This window comes from Hippoglossus stenolepis, chromosome 21 (genome assembly GCF_022539355.2).
Source record: "Hippoglossus stenolepis isolate QCI-W04-F060 chromosome 21, HSTE1.2, whole genome shotgun sequence".
Classification (NCBI taxonomy): Eukaryota; Metazoa; Chordata; class Actinopteri; order Pleuronectiformes; family Pleuronectidae; genus Hippoglossus; species Hippoglossus stenolepis.
This window is the reverse complement of record NC_061503.1, coordinates 7,004,257-7,027,163: the sequence shown is the minus strand read 5'-3', so window position 1 is coordinate 7,027,163 and position 22,907 is coordinate 7,004,257. Positions and strand designations below refer to the sequence as shown.

Here is a 22,907-nt window from a genome sequence, read left to right as displayed (position 1 = left end):
CCTCAGCAGGAAGGTGATAGTAAATTACCTGATATAGAAAATACATTTTACACAAAATTCACAATTCCATAATTATGGACCTCCTGTTGGACAAGAAATTGGTATTTCCTGTTCCCAGTGGTTGGCGCAATGACCAAGATTTATTCAAGTCTGGACTCCTATCCAACATGTGAAATATCAGAATGATCTGATTATGTGGGGCTGAGTCACAACTGTTTTTTTGTTAGCTGCAGCGTTGAAACCACCCAGTTTGACAAAAAGCCAGGAATGTCTCAATATTACACAATCAAGAGGTATTACACCCGCCGAAACACTAAGGGCAGTAGAGTTTCTATGCTGGTGTTGAGCGTCTTCAATGTCTGGTCCGCTTATTTACAAATTCTCTGGCGTCTCTGTTTACTAGAGTGTTGGAGTTGGAGCTGATAGATGTTGAAGAGCAATACCTTTTCTTAAAGAAATGCAACGAAGAAAAGAACGACGTCGTCCATGGTTTTTCCTTCAACTAAATTCAAAAATGGCGGCGAGTCTGCCGGAAATTGGATACTACCAAGCGGACCAATCACAGCTCTTGTGGTCTGCATCTTCATGATGCATAGTTACATTTTTGGGGAGGTGCATGTCAGGGTACGGCGTAGGGCTCTGCGTAGGTTACACGTCTATGCATGGGCTACGGCGTAGCTTCAACACAGTAGCATAAATTGGGCTTTAGCCCACCTTGATGCAACGCCCCTGTTATACCTTGAAACCTACTCATTTTTCTTTAGTCTTTATCATTTCAGTTTAGGTGCAATATAGACTCTTTTCATGTGCAATAATCCTTAAATATCTATAATATCTCATATTTATCAATACTCATTTGCACCTTTTTAATTTGCATTGTTTTTATCCTGGTTTAGTTTGAGATTCTATTGTTTTATTGTTTTTATTTCATTGTATCTATGTGCTGCTTCTGCTTAAATTTTATATTCTCGTTTTCCATTTCATTGCTGCTTAACGGTACCTCAATACTTTGTCTAGTTCCCTCTCATGTACCTCATGTTTTGGAATGACAATCAATCTTCTTGAACCTTATGGTGCGCTCACATGGAACTAATTCCACAGTGGGAGAGGTGCAGGGTTAATGGGGGACCACCGTTCTTTCTTTCTTTTTACCCCTGGGCCCCCTGTGAAGTTCTTCCAGCCCTGATAAAACCCCACATTGTTTTATCTGACTGATTCAGACTCGGCTGTAGGTTTTATTTTGCAGGTTCTTCTCGGCTGTCACACCTCACTTCCTGCAGCTTGACGCTGAGGATGTGTGAGTGTGTGCGGGTGGGGGGGGCGGAGCTTGTCAGTGGCGCTGCGCGGAGAAAAGGCCGAGGCAGCAGCGGACTGTCGCCCCTCGCTCGTCTCCTGCTCGACTCCCAGCAGCTTCCTCCCCCAATGGCAACGACGGCGGCCGAGCAGCGGGAACCGGCGGACGCCGCCGCGCTGTCCACGCTCCCCGACTGCCGCGGCCACCGCAGCAACGGCAACAACAACAACAACAATAACAACAACAACAAAGACAGCGAGGCGGCAGAGAGCCCGAGCTCCGCCGGCGAGACCGAACCCGGGACCGCGTCGCAGAGCATCGGCAACGGCTCGGTCATCAACCCCACCGGGGGGAGCAACGGCAAGTGGGTCCGGCTGAACGTCGGCGGCACCGTGTTCCTCACGACCCGGCAGACCCTCCTCAAGGAGCAAACTTCGTTCCTGTACCGGCTGTGCCAGCAGCAGGACCTGCACTCAGACACGGTGAGTCCGCTCCGATTCCCGGTCACTGCACCATCCCAAGAAACAACGACCAGTATTTTAAGTAGGAGGATTAACAGCTTGAAGCACACGATTAGTGGGAGTCTGTGATGTTCTGTCTGGATTGTCAACTTTTTTATATTTTCATATTTTCACAAAGTTAACCAACACCCGATGTTCCTTTTGGTTAAAAGGCATCTCTTCAACATGGCTGGCGCTGGTCTTACTGAAGGTCATGTGAAGCTGGACTGATCTGTTCATGTTGCCCCACAGTAACATCTCTGTAACATGACAGCGGTGGCTCTCTGGTGCGTCCCTGTGGTCAACGACCCGGACTCTGGTGTGTTCTCCATGTGTTGTGACGCTGTCATACATGTACTGTCACCTACATGTGTCCGATCCCTGTGAACTATCTCTCCCTCATGTCTCTCTCTCGGTATGAAAGGTGGTTTTGCCTGAAACTGGTTGAAGGATTTGGCTGTGATGTGTGTGCAGGTCCTGACATGAGGTAAAGCTCATCTTGGTCTGAATCTTGAAACCACAGTCCCCAGTTGATCTGGTGTGTTTATCTGCTACGGGATCACAGAAACCCATACAAACCAAGTATAATACTGTGTGACCTGTTAACTGCACCAGTCCAAAACCACTGGTCAGGATGTGGATGCTTCCAGCCCCAGAGCGGCCATGTCGAGTTGTCTACTGACCAGCTGATTGTATTGTATGTGCAGTGTGAGGCTCTCTCGTTCTCTCTCTCTCTCTCTCGCGCGCGCTCTGTGTGTCTCAGCATCATTTTGTGGTGTGAATTCAGCTCGAGTCAGATGGATGAACACGTGCCTCCTCCTCTGCAGGGAGCTGCACAGTCAGTAGCTGCTGTACAGCTGGCATCTTATAGAGAGAGAGAGAGAGAGAGAGAGAGAGAGAGATGTATAATGTGTCTCCCAGTCACATGCAGACTGAACACACTGTAAATGGATGGCAGGACTCATAAATGATGCAGATTTCTATTGTGCTGCTTGTGTGTGGCAGAGAGTGAAGGGGTGGGGTGGGGGGGTCTTCCTTGCAGCTGGGACTCTGCTGTAAGTGGACGTTTAGTTGCTGTTGAGTGAAAACCTCTCAGCTACGTCAGGACGGGGTCATACAGATTACACGTCTGATCATATATACTGTACGTAGGCAAATTCACATGGTGAGTGTCTTAAACTCCAAGTGCACATGGAAACTCGAGAGATATTTAAATTAGAGCCAGACCGATTTATTGGTTTGGCAATAAAAATTGGCCGATATGAGCCTTTCACGATATCACGGTATGTTCGTTTATGTGCTGAAAAACTCTTTGGGTGTTTTAAAGATTGTGTCATTATATAGTTTGTCTATAACCAAGATGTTTACAATGATCAATATAATTTTTTACAAATAATTCCGAAAAGATGTGCATTTATATCCATATCAATTAAGTTCTAATATTTATATTTAGCTATTAAAATTAATTAAATTTCACTCTCAAGCAACATTGGTAAAAAAAAATTCAGTTTTCTGCTTTTCAGCTGTGAATGATTTCTGAATTTCTTCTTCTTTCTTCTACTAAACTAAATAGCTTTCGGTATTTTACTTTTTCTTGGACTAAATAAGATGTTTCATGATGTCACCAGGGCTTTTTCACCGTTAGCTGTCATTTTATTGACCAGATCAACATCGAATCAGAATCGTCAGTTACAGACCTTAATGGATAAAATAACCAAACATCACAACAATGTTTTTTTTTTAAATAAAATAAAAACAATATACCAGACAGAACACACATTTGCAAAAATCATTATTGCTGTATACAACACTTCTGCTTATCGATTTGCAGCGCTACATATGCTCGTCTAAAACACCCTGATAGCAGAATGTCTGGCATCGGGGTGTTCATCTTCCAACAGTGTCACCAGTGTCACATGACCATGGCTTCCAGAAAAGAAACCTCAGCTGATGTGATGTGACAAAAACAAAAATAACCTCCAAAATCACAGTTTGGAGGTTTTTTGCTCGACCACAGCGATGACTGTTCCCCTGCCGCACCGCCCCGGCTCCTGTGGAAAGAAAACTCCCATGTGACCTTCAGCCGCGACCTGACAGTAGCTCCCTCTGTGATGCCTGAAGACACACAGTCACACGCTGAATCCCTCACACACGTACTCAAACACACACCTACATCTCCTCCCTTCTGTTGCTCCTTCCTCGCAGCTCTTTCCACCGCTGTCATCGTCGCGCTGGCGCTCTCGGCAGCAGACTCACCCTGAATGTTTACCGCACGCTCGTCCTTTTCTCATCTGCACCTTTAATTTGTTCTCTTTATCACAAACTCTCGAATCTCAGGGAGGTAATCTGAGAGGCTTAATTTTGGAGCTGTTTTTTGTCAGGCACCTCACACAGTTGTCAGAATCCATATTCATACATTAACAGATGGCACGATATAGAGAAACTTAAAAAATGATTCAGGTTATAAAAAGATTTTTGTCAATTAATCCTTGAGGTGTGTATCATCTGAGGCTGAGCTCAACTCAGTTTTCCTGTGTGCAGTTATGTAATTAAACTCCCTCACCGCTGACACAAGGAAAAATCCCTTTGTGTTTTTTACAGGGATTGAGATTTTCACAGTCGAGTATGAAACACTGATTGCTGAAAGATTAAGGATTTTACTGAGCAACAATATTAATGCCGCTGAGGTCGATGTATGTTGATCACCCGAAGGAAAAATTTAGTTTCGTTAGATAATCAACCTGGTGCTGATCACCAAGTCACAAGAATGATTCCAGTAGAAAAGTGAAATTGTTTTTTTTTTTATTCAGCGCTTTTCCGTCAGAAGCCTCATGATGAATGCAAAGCATTTTTCTTTGAATCAATGACACCCACTGATTGCAACAGCTGGGAGTGCACATGAGCATGAATGATAGGACAGATTGGGTTCGCAGCTAACCAGGAAGAGGAATCTGTCATCCGTGAATGTAAAATTCTTCAAAAGGCAACACAGACGTAACATCATCGCACTTCTGAAGTAACAGTCCTGTAAACGCATTCAAATTAGTGTTACAGAACGACCGATACAGGAGGCTTAAGGTCAACCATGTCATTTCATCAGCTGACTATAGACACATCAAATAGTACAACAACAAGAGCGGCTCCACAATGGGAAATCAGTTTGGTGTTACGTTCGTAACCTCTGCAGATCAGTGTTTCATCAGAGAATTCACCTGAAACCACCTCCACTAAAATTATGGAAAATCAGAAAACCCCTCAGTAGAGCGAGTCCTGCCACCAAGGCCCAACAGTTCAATCAAGGTGCACCAAATTTCTAAAACTCAAAGAAACCAGTCCCCTAGAGATGCCTGTTTTTTTACAATCAAGATCCATGAATTATTTTCTGGGAAATAAATGAAAAAGTTAAAAAACTTGCAATGTTAAAGAAAGTGAAAAAGAAAAGCCTGGATCTGCACATCCTTCCACCAAGTTTCATGCTAATCCACCCAGTAGTTTTTGTATAATGCTGCTAACTAACAGACAAAGAAGCAAATGCAGAGGAACACATAACCTCCTTCGCAGAGGTAACAATAAACACTTTTATGAAAGAAAAAAGTTAACACATTTATATGGACACCAATATTCCGATATAACCTGATTGAGACAACAGTCTGAATAAGACAGTTCCATGTCAACAGCATATTCGGATCACCTTAACCTGAATAAGGTCATATTTAGAATAAGCAATGATCAAATTCCAACATTTGGAGTATTCTGACCTTAGTTGCATTATGTCAACATGTATGCACGTCTTAATTGCATTATAGTGTCCTATTGGACTTTTCATAGCATCTTGTGGCATCACAATACTGCAGTTACCAACTGCTTGATGACTAACGCCACAGGTTCAAGGGTGAACAAGTTAGCTGGTGCTACAAAGAAGTGAGAGTAACCATAGTTTTGCTACATGTTTTTGGATGGGCGCAAACATTGCGATGGCAATATTATCAAAACTGTTGCGTTAGAACCCTGGACTGTGACTTAGTGGACCACTTAGTCATATCAGACTATGCTCTGTATCATGTTAACACGAATATGAGTGGAATATTCTAGACAAGACCTGCTAAAAAAGTCATTAGGAAACACTCACCATTGAAATATGGCAATGTTCCTTATTGATATCAGGAACAATAAAAGGAACACCCACGCAAAGATCCTGCCCTTAAACCTGACTTGGAAAAAGTATGACGTGTCTTTGAAAGGGTTCATTGTGTTAGAATACTGTGTTAGCCAGCAGACACCAGGCTGAACTCAGCCATCACAGTTTTCTTGTTGAGGACACAGGGATCTGAAGCTGGATATGGGAGTTCAACCTGTGTGTTTTCTTCTTTCACTCAGGAGAGAAGCTGAGTTTATCCACACTGGAGTCCCCCCCCCCCTCTAATCTGCTGGGGTTAGCGTGTCTCTGCTCAGGGGTTCTGGGCTGTTTTACACACACACAACACACAACACAGACTGTCTGGCTGTGTATTACTGTTTTAATGAGATTACTGGCACCTCGGCTGCCCTGCCCCCTCACTGAACCAAACCCAGGGCTCTCTGCGGCTCATACCACCCGAGCTAACCTCATGCCATCCCAAGCCAATTACACGATGTAGCAAACATTCAGCTTTGATACTTTTGCTGAACAGGTTTAGCAGGGCGGGTGATTGTGGCCGACAACCACATGATCGTATCATCACAGATTTGTGACTATTTGGTTAACATTAAATATCAAAAGAATTGTACAGGCAGGTTTTGAATGTTCTGGAGTTCGGGTCACGTGTACGATTTTTGTTTATTTTTTTTACTTTAAAACTCAGCCTGAATTCCACCAACATGTCTGGACTTCTGTGGGCTATGTCGAATATGAGGCGTTGGCAGGGACTGGGAGTATTGAAAAGATGCAAGAGCCAAGTTTTTTTTATATGAATAAATAGCGCTGAGTTGTGTGGACTTGTCTCTTTGTTACCGTCAGCTAGCTTTGAATTACCTTTTGGACCAAATAATAGTTTTAGGTGTTTAATTGGAATCTGGGGATGAATTTCATAATCCTTTCTCAGTAAAAAATTAAATGTTGACATTTATAATCCCTTAACCATTTTGCAGTACTTAATTAATCAGTACAGATGAAGTTACTGTGAGGTATAAAGATCAACTTTACTTGTGTATAAATTTGGTTGCCAAGAGATTGTGCCTATTTAAATAAACATTGGAGAATTTCACTTTGGACAAAGATATGTATGTTGAGTTTTTGCAGTTCAGCATGTATACAGGTAGCATATCGAATAATTTCACAAACCAAATCCCCCTGTCCCCTCTCTTATCTTCCCTCCCCACCCTCCCGGATCCTCTGGGTTTAAATAAAGAGTTACATAATCAAATGTTCAAAGATACACACATACACGCAAAAAAAACCCTTTGAGCCAATCAGTTTTGGTTTCACATTGCATTTCAGGGAGAGCACTAATTACTTTTTTTATAGCAACCAAACGAACCAAAACATGGTTCAGTTTGATCAGGACCAAGAGCACCTCTCATGGTTCAGTTTGATCAGGACCATGGTCCGTTGGTACCTTTCACACCTGTTAGTTTGTTTCGGACTAAACTGAAAAATCTGAAATGGACCAAACAAGATAGCGTGAAAGCGCCCTTACAACCTCTCAAATGTATTTCAAAGGCACTGTCCAAGCACCACACTTTTATAAAGAGGCCCCTGTGTAGTTCTTTTAAATCCACTGAGCTGTTCACTCCACCCACCAAGCAGCAGAGACACGTATCACTAAATGTGTTTCTCAGTGCAGCGCCACAGGATGCCTCCTACATCACAAAATGTCACCGACACTGACAAGTCGTTGGTTCAGCCAGACCATCTGTGCTGCCTGGAATGATAAATGAGGCTGGTCCCTAATTAGAAATCACACTCTTTTCCAGAGTTTTTCTCCAAGCTCCCGCCCCCTTTTAGCTGAGAATTACATAACGTGTGTAAATAATCACTGCATCTACATCACAATGCATGTGTAATAGTCACACAACACTAATATAATGTTATAAATCACTGTCTATAGAAGCTATTTTGATTGAAAATTGGAAAATTATTCTTGCTGAGTTATTGTCATGGCATTTTGTTGACGTCAGCCATATTGTCTGTGTGAGGAAAGTGTCTTTCCCCAATGTAAAATTTCAAGTATCAAGGCCAAGGACAATCGGATGCTCTCATTGACAAATCATTGACAAAAGAAATGAAATAGCATTTTCCAAGGTTCACTGGGCATAATTTTACAGTAAGCAAAATCCAAGCCCAGATTGATTGATGAATATTGATTGGATGAGATTAATGAGTAGTTGCCATGTTGACTCAAGCAGAAAATTGAACAACTGCCCTAGTTCCTCTTGAATCTGTCTGTCATGTGGTAAATCATTCCCAAATGAAGCTGCAGAAGTTAAAAGTTGCACAATAATGGAGCCGGTCAAATCAAGCTACATTAAAAAAATTGCAAAAAATAATACTCACAAACATTTTTGCAATTGTTATGTTTTTCGCTGTCAGCTCTAATGTTGACACTAGCATGAAGCAGAATGCAGGCTTTGTTTGGTTATTGGTGATCGGTTATTAGCTATTGGCTGGTGGTTGTACTTCCTTTACCACTTCAGGGAAATGATCTATAAACCATTAACTCACCAACTAGTTGTTCCTGTCCTCTTGGCAACTTAAAAGTGTATCTAAGAAGTCACTACAGCTACACACTGAATTCAAAATATCTCTTAAACTCCAAAATGTCCTTACTGGTTCGGTGGTGATTAATGTTGTAATCTTACATTAAGGCTGCCTGGGATGGAATATTGAACTGTAAGCAACATATATGTTCAGTGAACTGTCACAACCATAGGCTATATATAAAGATAGACGACACGTCTCCACGTTCTCCCCCAAAAAATTAAGCTTAACTATCCAGAATATGGGTTTTTCATGTCATATTAAGGCAGAGCAGGAGTGTTCATGGTGTGGAGACGTGGTATCAAGGTCCCGCCGATACATTCACTCAACCAATCAGCTGTCAATCATGGTGCTTCACCCCAGTTTTATAGCATCAAATAACTTATTAAAACCAAACTTTATACAACAAGCTCTGAATGGAATTTGCTTTGGTGAATGTAAATACATTTGAGGGGGACTTTCCCAAGACAAAGAGATTAAATGATGACACATCAGAAAGCCTCCACAACCAGCTGGTTTTGTACTCTCGTATGTGTGTTGGTTATGATTATGTTGTTGTTGGTCAGAGAAGCCAAAAAGAGAAGAGCAAGAGAAGAGGGTGACCGGAAGAAGTTTGCAACCAAGAATGTTGCAGATACGCTGCTGGGGATTAAGCTCATCAAATGGATTATTTTAAAGTCAATGTTCTGCAGCTGCTAATGGGCCTGTCACAATGAATAACTACTGAGTGTGAGTGTGTGTGTGTGTGTGTGTGTGTGTGTGTGTGTGTGTGTGTGTGTGTGTGTGTGTGTGTGTGTGTGTCTCAGAGAGAGATACCTCTCACACTGGGGAAGCTTTCTCCCAGTATTGTCATGCGCACACTGTCAAGTCAAGTCACGTCAATGAGGCATCAGCCTCCTCCTCTGCAGCTCTCTGAGTGTGTGTGTGTGTGTGTGTGTGTGTGTGCGCGCGCACATCTATGCTCTATGCTACAGTGACAGCTCTTCCACATTTAAATCATAGTGATTTTAAAATGCTGACATACAAACACACACTGTACTTTGTCTATCCAAGCTGCTTTCGGCCCTCACATCCCGTCTCTCCATCCTACTCATCCAGAGCTGTACAAGTGCGTCTGCCCTCCATTTCTAACAGTAGGTTATTTGCTGCAGGTCTCTTTATCTTTGGGCTTGTTTGTCCTTTCTCCTCTACTCCATTTCTCAAAGTGCCTCACGATCTAGGTTCACTCTGGGTTTTAGGTGTCTTCAGCTCATGTCTCCCATTGGGAACACCTTGTCTGAAGCTCACATTGGCTGGACTTGAAGTGTTACAGACAAAGGGATTCCTGGCAGCCACTTGTGTCAGTAGGAAATAATTGTGTGAAGCGCTTAACTTGATCACTTAAGAATCATGCACCCTTTTTTCCAACTTTCATTACCCAGTATCTTCCATACCTCTTTTACACCAAAATTAGCAGGTATACATGCATTTTTACATTTTTTTCGCAAATCCGTTAAAATATTGCGATTGACTCATTTCCCATTGCCAGTCGAGGAGTTTGCCTTTCTGTATTTTTTTTTACCCGTCATGTTTGAACTCACAAACGCACTGAAAACTCAGGCATCCTGTCTCCTAGCTGTGTTGTTTCCGTCACTGCCAATCAGAGCCGGAGCCGATAAAACACGACAAAAACTACATGCACTAAAGTCTAGACAGCTCTACTGAACCATGTGTTGTTGACATATCATCAGTAGATGCAGCCAATGTAAATTTTTCATACAATTCCCAACAATTCCTCCTTTTCTGCCATCTATAGCCATAATCTCATAAAAGCCTGCATGTTTTTGTTTAGATTTATCCAGCAGCTGTTGTTTTGTGAATCCAGCTCTAAAAGGAGACTCTGCTTCAAGCGATCATCACGAGGATGAACAGAGTGTGTGTGTGTGTGTGTGTGTGTGTGTGGGTGTGGGTGTGTGTGTTGGTACTGTATGTTGGAGGGGTAATGGTCATGACATAACACCCAAGCAGGCTTGGCAGAAGCTCCCTTGAGGTGGGAGAGAAGCACACCCACCGCTGAATAACCAAAGTTGCCAACAAATGCGCTGGAGCTCCAGTAACTTCTATGTCCAGTGGCAGAAAACTCTGGTGGCAGGAAGATTTCAAGGGAAGTACAGATGGAAGAAACAGGGTTTCATGGCAAATTAGGAAAATGCAACAGCCGACCCAAAAGGTCCCTTGCTTTTTTGACTACCACTAGTTTGTACACCATGCCTGTTTAAATTGAAATGTACTATTTCATCATGAAGATGTAATTTTCTAACCCCAACAAAACCTCCACTCTACGAGGGACTTTTATTTTGAAGACAAACAGTGGATCTTACTTACATCCAGTGTGGGCAGCCAGTACTGCATACTTGAGACCAAAATAGCCAACCAGGATGTTTTCTTTCTGGAGCTAGTGAAGTTTCATGTCTAAAAATAGTATATATACTACAAAAGGGGTTCATTGCTTGAGGCATAAAAGAAGGGAAGAAAGGTAGTCACCTTCTTTTTGAGAAATACCTGTTAACACACATGAATAATGCAAAACTAAAAAGTTATGAATAACATACATGACTAGAATAATATTACATTCAATATCACCATGGTTCAGCCCAATAAAACTCTTTAAAAGTAAAAACCCAATAATAAAGAGGGTTACCGCAGTAATTACATGCTCTAAATGATTTGATTATACGGTAACGGACAATGTTGTCTTCTATCTGTCTCTCTGATTTCTCCTCTGTAACAGGATGAGTCGGGGGCCTATGTGATTGACAGAGACCCCACCTACTTCGGTCCCATCCTAAACTACTTGCGGCACGGCAAACTGGTCTACAACAAGGAGCTGGCTGAAGAAGGTCTCGCTGATTTCACTTCACTCTGAAAATACTGTGTGGCTGCACATGCCAAGAGATGGTGTTTCAGGTTTCAAATGTTTCTAGTTTAGTAAATCTGAAAATATACATTATATATAAAGATTAGATTATATGTTAGGGAAGGCCTAACAGAGCGTTGGGAACGTCGGAGCTAAAGTCTTCACGCAGCAGCTGACTTGTGTGTTTCTTCTGTCACAAGGTGTCCTGGAGGAGGCCGAGTTTTACAACATCACGCCCCTGATCAAATTGATCAAGGAGAGGATCGTGGAGAGAGACTCCAAAGCCACGCAGGTATGTGCAGAACCTGTCCAAGTGTTTTTATGATGGAGGAGTTTGCTGCTTCACACTGCACCGTCGGCTCTAACAACAATATTCTTGTTTAAATGAAACTAAACAAATACAGTGCATCATGTTTGCATCACGGTTAAGATGTACAGTTTATCACAACTGTATGAATATTCTTCAAACTTATTATATGTCCTCTTACAATACTGAACATTACGGCTCCTCCTAAGTGGAGCCAAAGAATCTTGATCGCTCCCTGGTGGCTGGCTGCAGTATAGCTCATGAATCCCATGTCCTCTTTAGTGGATGAGACATGAATCAAACTAAAAAGTAAAAGTACTCAAAGTACTTATTTTAGGTACTTCTCATCCCACTGATGTTTGTTCAATTGTTATTTTTTAAGGTAAGTTTGGTTTTGATTAGTTATTTGATGCTACAAAAATGGAGTCAAATGCCATGATTGACAGCTGAAACCGACTCATGATTGGTCACACTCACACACACACACACACACACACACACACACACACACACACACACACACACACACACACACACACACACACACACACACACACTATTACAGTGTAAGTGCAATGGCCTTTGGTCACTCTTCTTTGTCAGTGATTTCGCTCTTCCCTGCTTCTCTGAAGAGCCTGGCTGTACATCAGGATTCACTCTCCTTTATTTTATTTTCTCAGGACGGTTGCACTCAATATCCCACTGTCCCCTCAAACATACACCCACATGTCTCTCTATGCTTCTACTGTTCTACTGGACTTTACTTGACTTGCTCTCATTATGCCTGGGGCCAAAGCTTGTGCAAAAGTTCACCACCTCCGTGTTATGATGCATGTTGTCATGTTACATATACTGTATTTACTTGATATGGTGTTTTGGCGCCTCCTGGATGAGTTGACCTGAATTTTATTAGCCCCTCAGCCAAATGTAGTAAAGTAATATAAGACATTTTTGGTTCCTTTTTTGAAACAACGCCCCTGGTATACATCCTCAACCCGCATCCTCTCTCATTCCCCAGCAGGTGCCCCCCAAGCACGTCTATCGGGTGTTGCAGTGTCAGGAGGAGGAGCTGACCCAGATGGTCTCCACGATGTCGGACGGCTGGAAGTTTGAGCAGGTCAGCGTGCGCACCTGCAGAAAGCCCCGCACCGGACTGCTCTGGACTGTGGGTTGGACTCACGCTGCTGCTGACCCTTTAATCTTGATCCCCTTGGCCCCGACCTGAGCCCCGCTATTTGCACTTCCAAATGAGTTTAGGACCTCTAGACTAAAGTAGATTTCGGCCATTGTCTAGATCTCGATTTATTGACCATAAGTAGCACTTTCATTTAGGAAGTCCACATTAATTACACATAGTCTCAGTGAGTCTTAAAGGTTCTGCATTTCACTTCTTGGATGCCGAAAGACGCTGGACTGCTACTGGCTCTTTACCCAGCCAGATAGGGTCCATCACCTGCAATGGTACAGTCTGAAAAAGGGGGGGTAGTTGCAACGCCATTGTCGCTTTTCTCCTGGTTAAAAATAGTAGCGGCAGGTGATTTAGAAATCTATAATGACATGCAAGTGGAGAGCCTAACAGTAACCGCCCACTTTTAGAACAGCTCTGTGATTCAGAAGTAAATTTCCCATTCATTTTCTTCATTCAGAAAATCCTTACAACGAGATTAAGTGTGGAAACAGGCCAACCGGCTATGAGCCACAGTTATATAGATCTTTAACAGACATTGTTTAGGTCAGTGTAATTATCTTTTAAGGTGATGGCACGGCGAGAGATTTTCATTCACTAACGGCCTCTCGGGCAGTGATACTTAGCCTGTTCACACTCTAGCCAAGGAATCACATTTAGACAACCCACCCCCACCCCCTCACCCTCTGTCTTACCCACTGCTTTGGCACCGAGCTCCACTGCATGCTGCACAGCTATGATTCGCACACAATTTCCTGCAGAGGCCGACCCACACTCGTTTCGCTGTTCTCTCAAGTAAGAGACGCTTCTTGTGGAGCCCACTGGAGTGTGTTACCGCAGGCTGTCCGCTGTTTGCCCCCACCCCGACCATGCATGAGCACAAAAATCGTTCCTCGCTTTAGTATGGGACTTCAAGCCTCTCTCTCTCTCTCTCTCTCTCTCTCTCTCTCTCTCTCTCTCTGTCACTTTTCTTTGTCTCTCGCTGTCTTCTGTTTTCTCTGCTGTAATCTCTTAATTCTCCCCGAGACTCACTCTGTCCCCGTGTCTCTGTCCCCCCTCTCCTCTGTATATCTGTGTCTCTCTCCTTTTCTAGATGGTGAACATCGGCTCGTCGTACAGCTACGGAACAGAAGACCAAGCAGAGTTCCTGTGTGTCGTGTCCAAGGAGCTTCACACGCCTGGGTCTGGACTGGGTACAGAGCAGAGCCACAAAACGAAGGTAAAGCTCCTGTACTTCACAAGCGCGCACGCGCACACACACACATGTATGTTCTCAGTCTTGCTACAGGAACAAGCTGTGTGTCCATGGATGTGAGTGTGCTTTGATCCTGCACTCTCCACTGAAAGCTCCAAATGTCACCCCCTCCAAATGTCATTCACAAACACATTCACTCCATCATTCACACAACTCTTTCCTGCTATTATCGACCTCTCACTTTGTCCTCCCCTCTGTCTCTCACACTATCAATCAATATTCTCTCTTTTATATGGATATATAGATATATATCAGCTTCTCACTGTCCACTCACTGACACTCATTAGCGTGTTCATTTTTTTGTCGTTTTCTGTCTTGTTCTTTTTTTTTGTGTTCTCCCCTCCGTCCTTCATGCGGAATGAAGCCGGCGGAGCTGCAGGAGGAGGAAGCAGCGAAGGATGAGGATGAGGAAGAGGAGGAGGAGGGAGGGAGAGAAACCACACCAAATGAGTGGCTTAGAGAATGAGGGAGTCATGTTGCTTTGTTCCAAAGAGAGGTGGGATTGGGTGAGGAACTGTGCGATAGATGTGCTAGTCAGTAGACCTGGTAGATTTTAGTGTGTGTGTGTGTGTGATGTCTACATAGATCGGGGGTGTTTCATGGCACTGTATTGAGTATGACCTCTAAGCTGTCACTCTGTTGCGAAAAGATTTTCTGCAGCTCAAATTTGGCTTTGTGACTCATGGGAAATGTTATTTTCCAAATCCAGCAAAATAAACACTATCCCATATTTCTTAAAACTTATGCAGTGCCAGTTCTAAACCTGCCTGTTTGGAATGGGCTGTTTTCTTAGCCTGTGGTGATGCTTTCTCTCTGAAACTGTAACAGTGACCTGCGGTAACTGAGCCACAGCAAGTAAAGACAGACTGCAGGACTCAGTCCACAGAACCCCGAAGCTGCACCACTGCTGCTGCACAAATAGCCGTTCAGTGTAGCTCGACTCAGAACTCAGAACCACGAACTGAAGAATCAGTTGTCATTGCCATTCTTGTGTACGTGCCATTGTTGTTATCGACTTAAGTTGATGATGGTCATCTGTTTATTAAATTCATTAATAGTGAACGTATCGTGTGTCCACATTGCACCGAAGATTATTTTTTATTATTGACTACCTGAATTATATTCCAGTCACACAAGCCACTGCAGGGAAACTACAAACACTGAGCTGCAGTACTCTGCGGTGCACTGCCTACACAGGCAGAGGTGTGGGCTTGAATTCTCCTGCTATTGTTACTCTACAGAGTCTCCTGACAGTATTTTATAGTTACTGTTGAGAGGTTTTCAAATGAAGTTATCATGTGGAGCATAAGAAATGTGAACCAACGGTCATGTTACATTATCGCCCAGCCCTACTGCTGACATAAATTAATGCTGCTTTAAACAAAAAACCCTGCTGTTCTGATGCTGTTGACAGATAATTAATGTAGTTTAATCACTGTTTCTGCAGGGTCTTCAAAAGTATAAAAACGTTGAATAATCTGAATTTAAAGCCTTAAAAAGTCCTAAATACGTTAGAATGTTACACATGAGGTCTTAATTACGTTTATAGTCCCTGGTGGTCCCTCACATCTGCTGGTGGTTGACAAGTTATCATTAAATTAGAGCAGAAGCACCTCAAACGTACAAAGGGATATTCACCGCCATGTTTTAAAATAAATATTAGCACGTAATAAAATGGTAAATCTACAGGAAAGACCAACATGAAACTAATAACTGAGTCTACAAATTCTAGGACTGTATATATTCAAGGACTTCCTTTATCTGTCGTACTTATCATAAATCTTTAATTCCATTCAGTATGGTCATAAAAAGCCTTAAATTGAACTTGTTAAAACTGCAGAAACCTCGACAATCAACCACCAGCAGCTTCTCCTCCATCGTCCTTTCTGTTAAAGCAGACGTGTCCTTCTGCTGATCAAAGTTTTTACCGAGATAAAATCTCCAAATCAATAGTTGGCTCGCGTCATGAATGTTTGCTATTTGAACAGTAAATTAAAAACCTCCCTCTTCTGTGCGGTCATAAAGACCAGCAGCAGCTTGTATATTGAATGTTTGTATACATGCACATGCTCAGTCTGGTCCAACAGTCCCTGGCACATCCTTAGAGATATTGATCGAGCGCTGCGTCTCTATGGGCTCTCATTACCGGTGCTGTGACATGAAATATCCCTGACCTTTTGGTGCAGCAGTAGTGTTAGATGTCCTTCCCAGTCTGTGTACATGCTGTATATACAGTCCAAGTGGAAAGTCACACACACACACAACACACAAAAGACACATACTTAGACTTAATAAAACATATCAAATCAAGTTAATGTCAAAGGGCCACACACACACTTTAACACATGCAATAAGTGGCCACATCATGGCTGTGTATGTTTGTGTTTATGTTCCCAGCCATTGCAGCCATACACATCAGTCCAGTCATTTTCCGTCACCATTTTCATCACCATTATCACCATCACAGCCAAAGTTAGATTATATAATGTGTTTTTTTTTTTTTTAGATTGAGAATCTGCACTTCCTAATGTCTCTCTCTCTCTTCTGTCATTTCACAGCTTTTCCAGATCCATGGGTCACGGATGTAAAATATCTAGAGAATTTTACTTATTTTCCTCGGAGGCTCATTACAACTTTCTGTACATTATGTCGTGTGTTGTGTGTCAATGGGCCGTCATCAAAAACAGAGTAGTAGCGTTTTTATCAGTGCACTGACAAAATTACAGATTACCAAAAATATTTTCCAGTGATTATTGTTAAAAATAAATCCTGTGTGCAGATGTTATATTGCTAAGTAGTGGAGCTTAGTAAATTATAACCAAAGATCCAGATGAAAGCAGACTGAACCATGGTGCTTAACTAAGATCACCTTGATCCTGATTAGGTTCACAGCGAGGAGCGGTTGCTGCGTCACCGTGATCCAACCGACATCGGAGGTTGCTAATAGATCAGAATGCATCCGTTTTGTTTTCAGACATGGACTCCAGAGGATGTCCGCAGAATTGGGTGCGGACGTTCTCCAGAGTTTGCCTTTCACAAATGAACAATACAGCAGGAGATTCTCTGCCCACAACAAAACAAATCTCCGGAGCGTTAGGTGGGGTAACTTTTAAATTCCGCTCCGGAGATCACGTTTTAGTTTTTCGACACCAACGTTGGCCCTTATCACCAAAAGGTCTCTTGACATCTTGGTTGGTGTCTCATCCTGAGATATTTGTTATCTTTTTGCTATATTCATTTTTGCATCTGTCATGTGTTCAAAATTGTCATCAACACAACCACTCGGTCGTGGTGAATCCTGCGGTGGATCTCCTGCTGTGTTCGCAGATTGGCTCATTCGGACATTCTCAAAAGTTTTTACTCGGGGGCTGGCCAGAAAAAACTCTCGCTCTGACATTTATGTTCTCACACACAACCCCTCCGGAGAATGACAGGAGGTTATCCGGAGTTCAGGTCTGAAAACAGTTTGGAATTATGATATAGCCTGATGTTAACACAGCTGGTATGGAGGCATTCATCAGCGATACAAAATGAAACCAATGTTCCAGCGCTTTCTTTCCTCCCAATGATGGACGCAGTTGTTCCCCAGATTTTGTACTGAAGCCTCTTATCCCTGCTGTCTTCTCGTTTGATTGCACGAGGCAAGTTTGCTCAAGAAAAAAGAATCACCATGGCTGCTGAGAAGCAGTCGCAGTGATCCCAACAGCCGCCGACTGCAAACATTTTTGCCAAGACCGACTCTTTGTCGTTAAACATGTAGGGAATGATGTTGGTATCGTAGTTATTTGTTTCCCTCAGTGTGAACGTTGGTTAACACTGGTTTGATCTCATTCTACACAGACTCCACCGCCTGTGTGTGGCTGGATCAGATCTTGACAGTGTGCACTGCATACAAAAGCTTGTCTCTCTACCTCTTTGAGTCTTAAGCCCATCTTCCTGCAGTAGACACAGGTTTGAATAAGCTCCGGCTCCGATTGGCACTGATTGAAACATGACACCCGGGTGAACGCGCTAATTTGACTAGACAGCGAGGTGAGAGAGCGCCTCAGTTTTTGGTGCATCAGTGACGTCGAACATGATTCACCAGAAAAAAACTGAAAGACACTCACCTACTGGTAGTGAAAGTCAGGCTTTTTTGGGGGGGGTTTCCCAAAGTTAATTTTGGTGTAAAAGAAGTATTACTGAGAGATGGCCTCCGTATGCAAGTCAGCACACCTTCAGTTTGCTTTTAGGTTTAGTTTTGTGCTGTGAGTGTGAGCATTGGTTAACACTGATTTGATCTTGCTGTAAACACTGTTAGCTTAGTTTATATGGGTTTGATTGGCAGAGAGAGTCCAACAGGGCCCGGATTAGGAGCACACACACACCTCTCTACATTTCACCCTGCACCAGCTCCCTGACACATACCTGCATCACCACGTGCACGGTGCACGCTCAACAGCAGTGTCGTCTCAGTATGCCGCCCTGGCCGCGATCCACAGCCAGCTTTCAGCCCCAGCTGACAGAGAGATGTCGGCGTGCGTCAGGAAAGGCTCGAACAGAGAGAGGAGTAGAGGGTGCGTCAGGGGAGTCGAGTGTCCTCTGTCTGTGGTTGTTAGGATAAGGAGCAGCACTTAAATCCCACTATCAGCTCAGTGCAGGTGTATGGTTTAAAATAGGTGGTCGGATAACGCGTGACTTAACGATCTCTGCTGGCAAACGGTAGGAACTGCACTACATTGAGTCCCATGCACACAACTCCTGACAGCTCTAATGACTTTAAATACACCAAGTGCAAGATAATTCATTTGTAGATGTCATTCTGCAAATTCTCCTCCCATGAGGATTTGACCGCAATCTGGAGGTGTAGTTGTTGGATGTCAGAAAGCCTTACTTTAAAAAACTGTTTTATCAGTAGATATTGTGTAAATACTAGGGTTGTCAAAAAAAACTCTACATTTATCTAATTATAGAAAAATAATACATCAAAAAAATTACTTAAATCAAACTCACTCTATGATGTCGCTGTGATGTCATCTTCCTGTGTCTGGTCCGTCGGCGCTCTTGCTCTCGACTGGTGACAAACTATCGATTTCCTTTTTTCCCCCGCCAGTAGAAAAGATCATTAAATTCCTCACAGTCCCAAATGTCTGACGAGGACAGTGCAGACGAGGAATCAACTGATGGTCTCGTGTTGGAAAAAACAAAGCACAGAAAAGGCTCACGCAGTTCACGTAGTTGAGATATTTGCAAAGAAAGACCAAGTTAAACACAAAGCACAACAGCACAGATATAGTGGCAGCGTCACATAACCTTACGTTTACATTTTGTACATTTATTATTCAATGCACTGCTTGACTTGCTTCTCACAGCAAATACTGACGTGTGCGATTATTTTAGATTAATTAAGCACAAAGCATGTCAATTAATCAGATTGTTTTTCTTGACAGCCCTAGTAAATGCACTATTTAACCAAATCATCGTAGAACAAATGCTACCGTGGAAATGGGGCAATATGTCCACGTACAGTTATCTAGTTCGCCAAGCAGACGTTCCAAAAGTTAGCTATACTTGCCAAATCAGCTAAACTCGCCAACAGCTGTCTAGATACGATGGTCAACAGCTTTCAAAACATCCTGTAATGTATGATAATGAATGACTAGAATAAGAAAGCACTGTCAACCTCATTTACTGATTTACAGTTTTTAGGGCAACACCAGGATGCTTTTATGCCATAAAATAGCAGCTGGTTCACAGATTTTGGATAGTGAGAATGTTTCCTCTTTCCTTCCCGGTCCTCACCCTGAACCTCTCTTCTTGCTCTGTGGTGAGTGGATACGTTCTCCTGTGAGAAGTGTGGAACTGACTGATAGTCACAGCTTAAATTGTCAGAATCAGGCCCAGCGAGTTCAAGAGTAATACTGAAGATCGGTCATTGAAAACCAGTGGTTATCTCCAATATTCAGTGCAGTCGTGATAATGCCCATAAAAATATTTTAGACTTTTAAGTTTGGTCCACGTCCCATCCACTAATATGGAGGAGGCAGGATCTTTTACCTATACTGCAGCCAGCCATCAGCTGACCATCGAGACATTTTGGCTTCACTTTGGGAGCTGTCATGTCGTCCATCTTTACACACAAACAAATTCATTACGTGGGGCTGCAGAGGGCGCTGTTGCTCAGTTAAAGTTACATAGTGTTGCTTGAATTTACTTTAGCGAACGTTATTCCAACGTGGTTTGCTCCTTGGCCCCACTCCCTGAGGTTGGTCACCACCAGAGAGATATTTTCTACGACCACATTGAGCGTTTGCCGTCGGCACCTCATGTCGGCCCCCCCTTTGCTGTATAGCTCCTGTGTAACACTGACTGACCCACAACATGCAGGAAATACACCTGAGGCAATAAGCAGTTAGAGTGTGAGACAATCGAAAATTTAGATCGTAGTTGGAAACTTTTTTTAGTAACATTTTGATAATTGAATCTGAAAAAACATACGCAAATACAATAATGTGTGTGTGTGTGTGTGATAAGGTAAAGTGTCTTGTCCGTTTATAGCATAGAAACAGATGTTTGGACCTTTAGGATCCTTGCAATACCTTATTAGTTGGATTAGGTGAATACAGTAAATGTAAGAATAGTGAAGATACAGTTACGCATCATGCTTACGATAATCACAACCAAGACATTAGAAGGAGGGAGAAGACTGAAAGAGACAGAGTTTTGTTCATTGTTCTGTTACTTCAGCTTTTTTCTAACTTGGATCATTCGGTGCCTTGAGGTCAAACAGATAAACTGGGCGTGTCTAAAGACTGATGTGTCACATTCAACGTAGGCGTCACCACATGCATTTTTTTAATCAGCTGTTTTAATATTTCAGTCAAAAAATGGGTCTTTCGACCACCTCCCTAAGAGTCCATTCCAGGTTTGTTCCTTGTTTGAATTTGTATATTTCTTTCAGCACATGACAATTGTATTTTTTTTCAGGAGTTCAAGAGATAAAGGTGATACACACACTGAACATGCAGTGGGATGTCTTATGTTTTTTTCCCTATCAGTATTCAAGAGCTTCATCTTTCAGTTTGAGAGCAGGACCTATTGATTTCACGTTCAGATTTTGTAATGCTGTAACTCAAAACCCTGCGCTTGCACTCAAATGGCCCCTGCTTTGACAGATTTCCTGAACTCCAGCTTTAGCTCTTTTCATGCTCTCGCTGCTTCTGTGTGCGTGTGACACGTCTGCTCTCGGTTTCTCCTCTGCCCTTGGATTTTTTTGCGCAACAAGTCAAAATTCCCCTACCAATAGAATGCCAAGTGTAGTGCTGAATAATCGATGTGGGTGTGTTAACTTTACTATAACACTCCCGCATTCCACTGCCTTATAACCTCAGCTTCCTGTGGTTAGGGTTAAACCTTTGGGTGTGCGTGAAGCAAACTCATCACCTTCATGGGGCAGAAGTCCAGCAGATCCCTGTTCCACATGGTAAATAAATGCAGCCCTGTCTCTTTCCATTTATTCAGCTATCAACTATGTAGTTCATTTTAAAAACGCAACGACAGGGGCTTGATGCTGGAGTGTACCGCTCCTGCTGGACTCCTGCTCCATGAAGGTGAAAAAAATCGAAGAGCAGACATTACATGTGCACAGAAAAGCAGCATGAGCGCTTGTATAATCTGTACAATCGACAAAATATCTGAGTGCAATCACACGATTTGAAAGGAAGCACATGCATGTGCAGGGTTTTGAGTTAAAGCGTTATAAAATATGAAATCACTAAATCCTGCTCCCAAACAGGAAACACCACGCTCTTGAATAAGGACAGGTGACAAAAACCCAATGTTTGAGGTAATGCTGTTTGAAGCAGCTCGTGTAGAAGGTTTTAGCTGTTTTGTATAAAACGTCATGCCTTTTTTGTACATTTGTGTTGTCTTATTTATTCTTGAGGTTTTTTTTTTTAATGCTACAAAGTGAAAAGAACTTGGGCTTGAATTTTTTTTAGTGGGGTTGGGGGTTGATGTCATCTGTGGGTGGGTTATCTTTTTATGTTTCACTGACCTGATGATCTTCAACAGTTACAAAAGAAAAGTCAATCAGATTTTTGCTGAATATGTTAGATTTTAGTTCACATAAATGCTGTTGAACAGATGCCAACCCAAAAATAGAGTTGAGAGTTGTCCTTTCAAAATACAAATGTATTAGCATTAGGTCAGTTTTATAAACCTCGTTTGGTTTACTGGATTCACGCTGAATTGATCCACATGTACACTATTCTTTGGAGGGTTTCTGCTGTACTATAGTGTGTTTGCACATGGTATTTGAAGTGTAAAAGTCTAAACAACAGTGCTCTTTTATTACTCTTTCCAAAAAAAAAAACATCTTTATCTGATGCTGGAGTTCTTTTTCTGCTGTTCACCTGATGTCATATCTGAATTCAAAAAACAATGTGACATGAATTTAAGGCCTCGGATAAAACTGCTTCAACAAACACTGTGTGAACAAAATACGTCTTCATCAATGTGATTATTTAACTTCTTTTTTTCCCCTTTTTTTACTTATTGTAAATGAATGTCGCTGTTCTACAAAAATAAAACTTTGTTCTTTGGTTTGAAATAACCATTTGAAAATCGTGTTTTTTTTTGGGGGGGGGACAGACATCACCACCATCCAGCATTAGCTCACAAGTTATTGTACACGGGTATCTAGTACTTACCATAGAATAACAAAGCTCCAGTAGTAGTGCAGTTGTTTCCTCA

At 42.5% G+C, this 22,907-nt stretch overlaps 1 protein-coding gene across 7 annotated transcripts; it reads left to right on the top strand.

Annotated features, from left to right (window-relative positions):
- The first annotated feature begins 1,326 nt into the window (after positions 1-1,326).
- Positions 1,327-22,767, top strand: kctd17 (potassium channel tetramerization domain containing 17). Of its 7 annotated transcripts, none has more exons than XM_035145289.2 (7): positions 1,327-1,776; positions 11,301-11,409; positions 11,627-11,718; positions 12,755-12,850; positions 14,013-14,138; positions 14,539-14,680; positions 16,733-22,767. In XM_035145289.2, the coding sequence occupies exons 1-6, from the start codon at positions 1,423-1,425 to the stop codon at positions 14,638-14,640; spliced, it is 879 nt and encodes a 292-aa protein (XP_035001180.1). In that variant the 5' UTR covers positions 1,327-1,422; the 3' UTR covers positions 14,641-14,680; positions 16,733-22,767. The 7 variants fall into 7 exon arrangements, with proteins under 7 accessions (XP_035001180.1, XP_047194259.1, XP_047194260.1 ...); XM_047338303.1 differs by having other exon boundaries at positions 12,755-12,898; XM_047338304.1 differs by having other exon boundaries at positions 12,752-12,850.
- Positions 22,768-22,907: the final 140 nt, after the last annotated feature.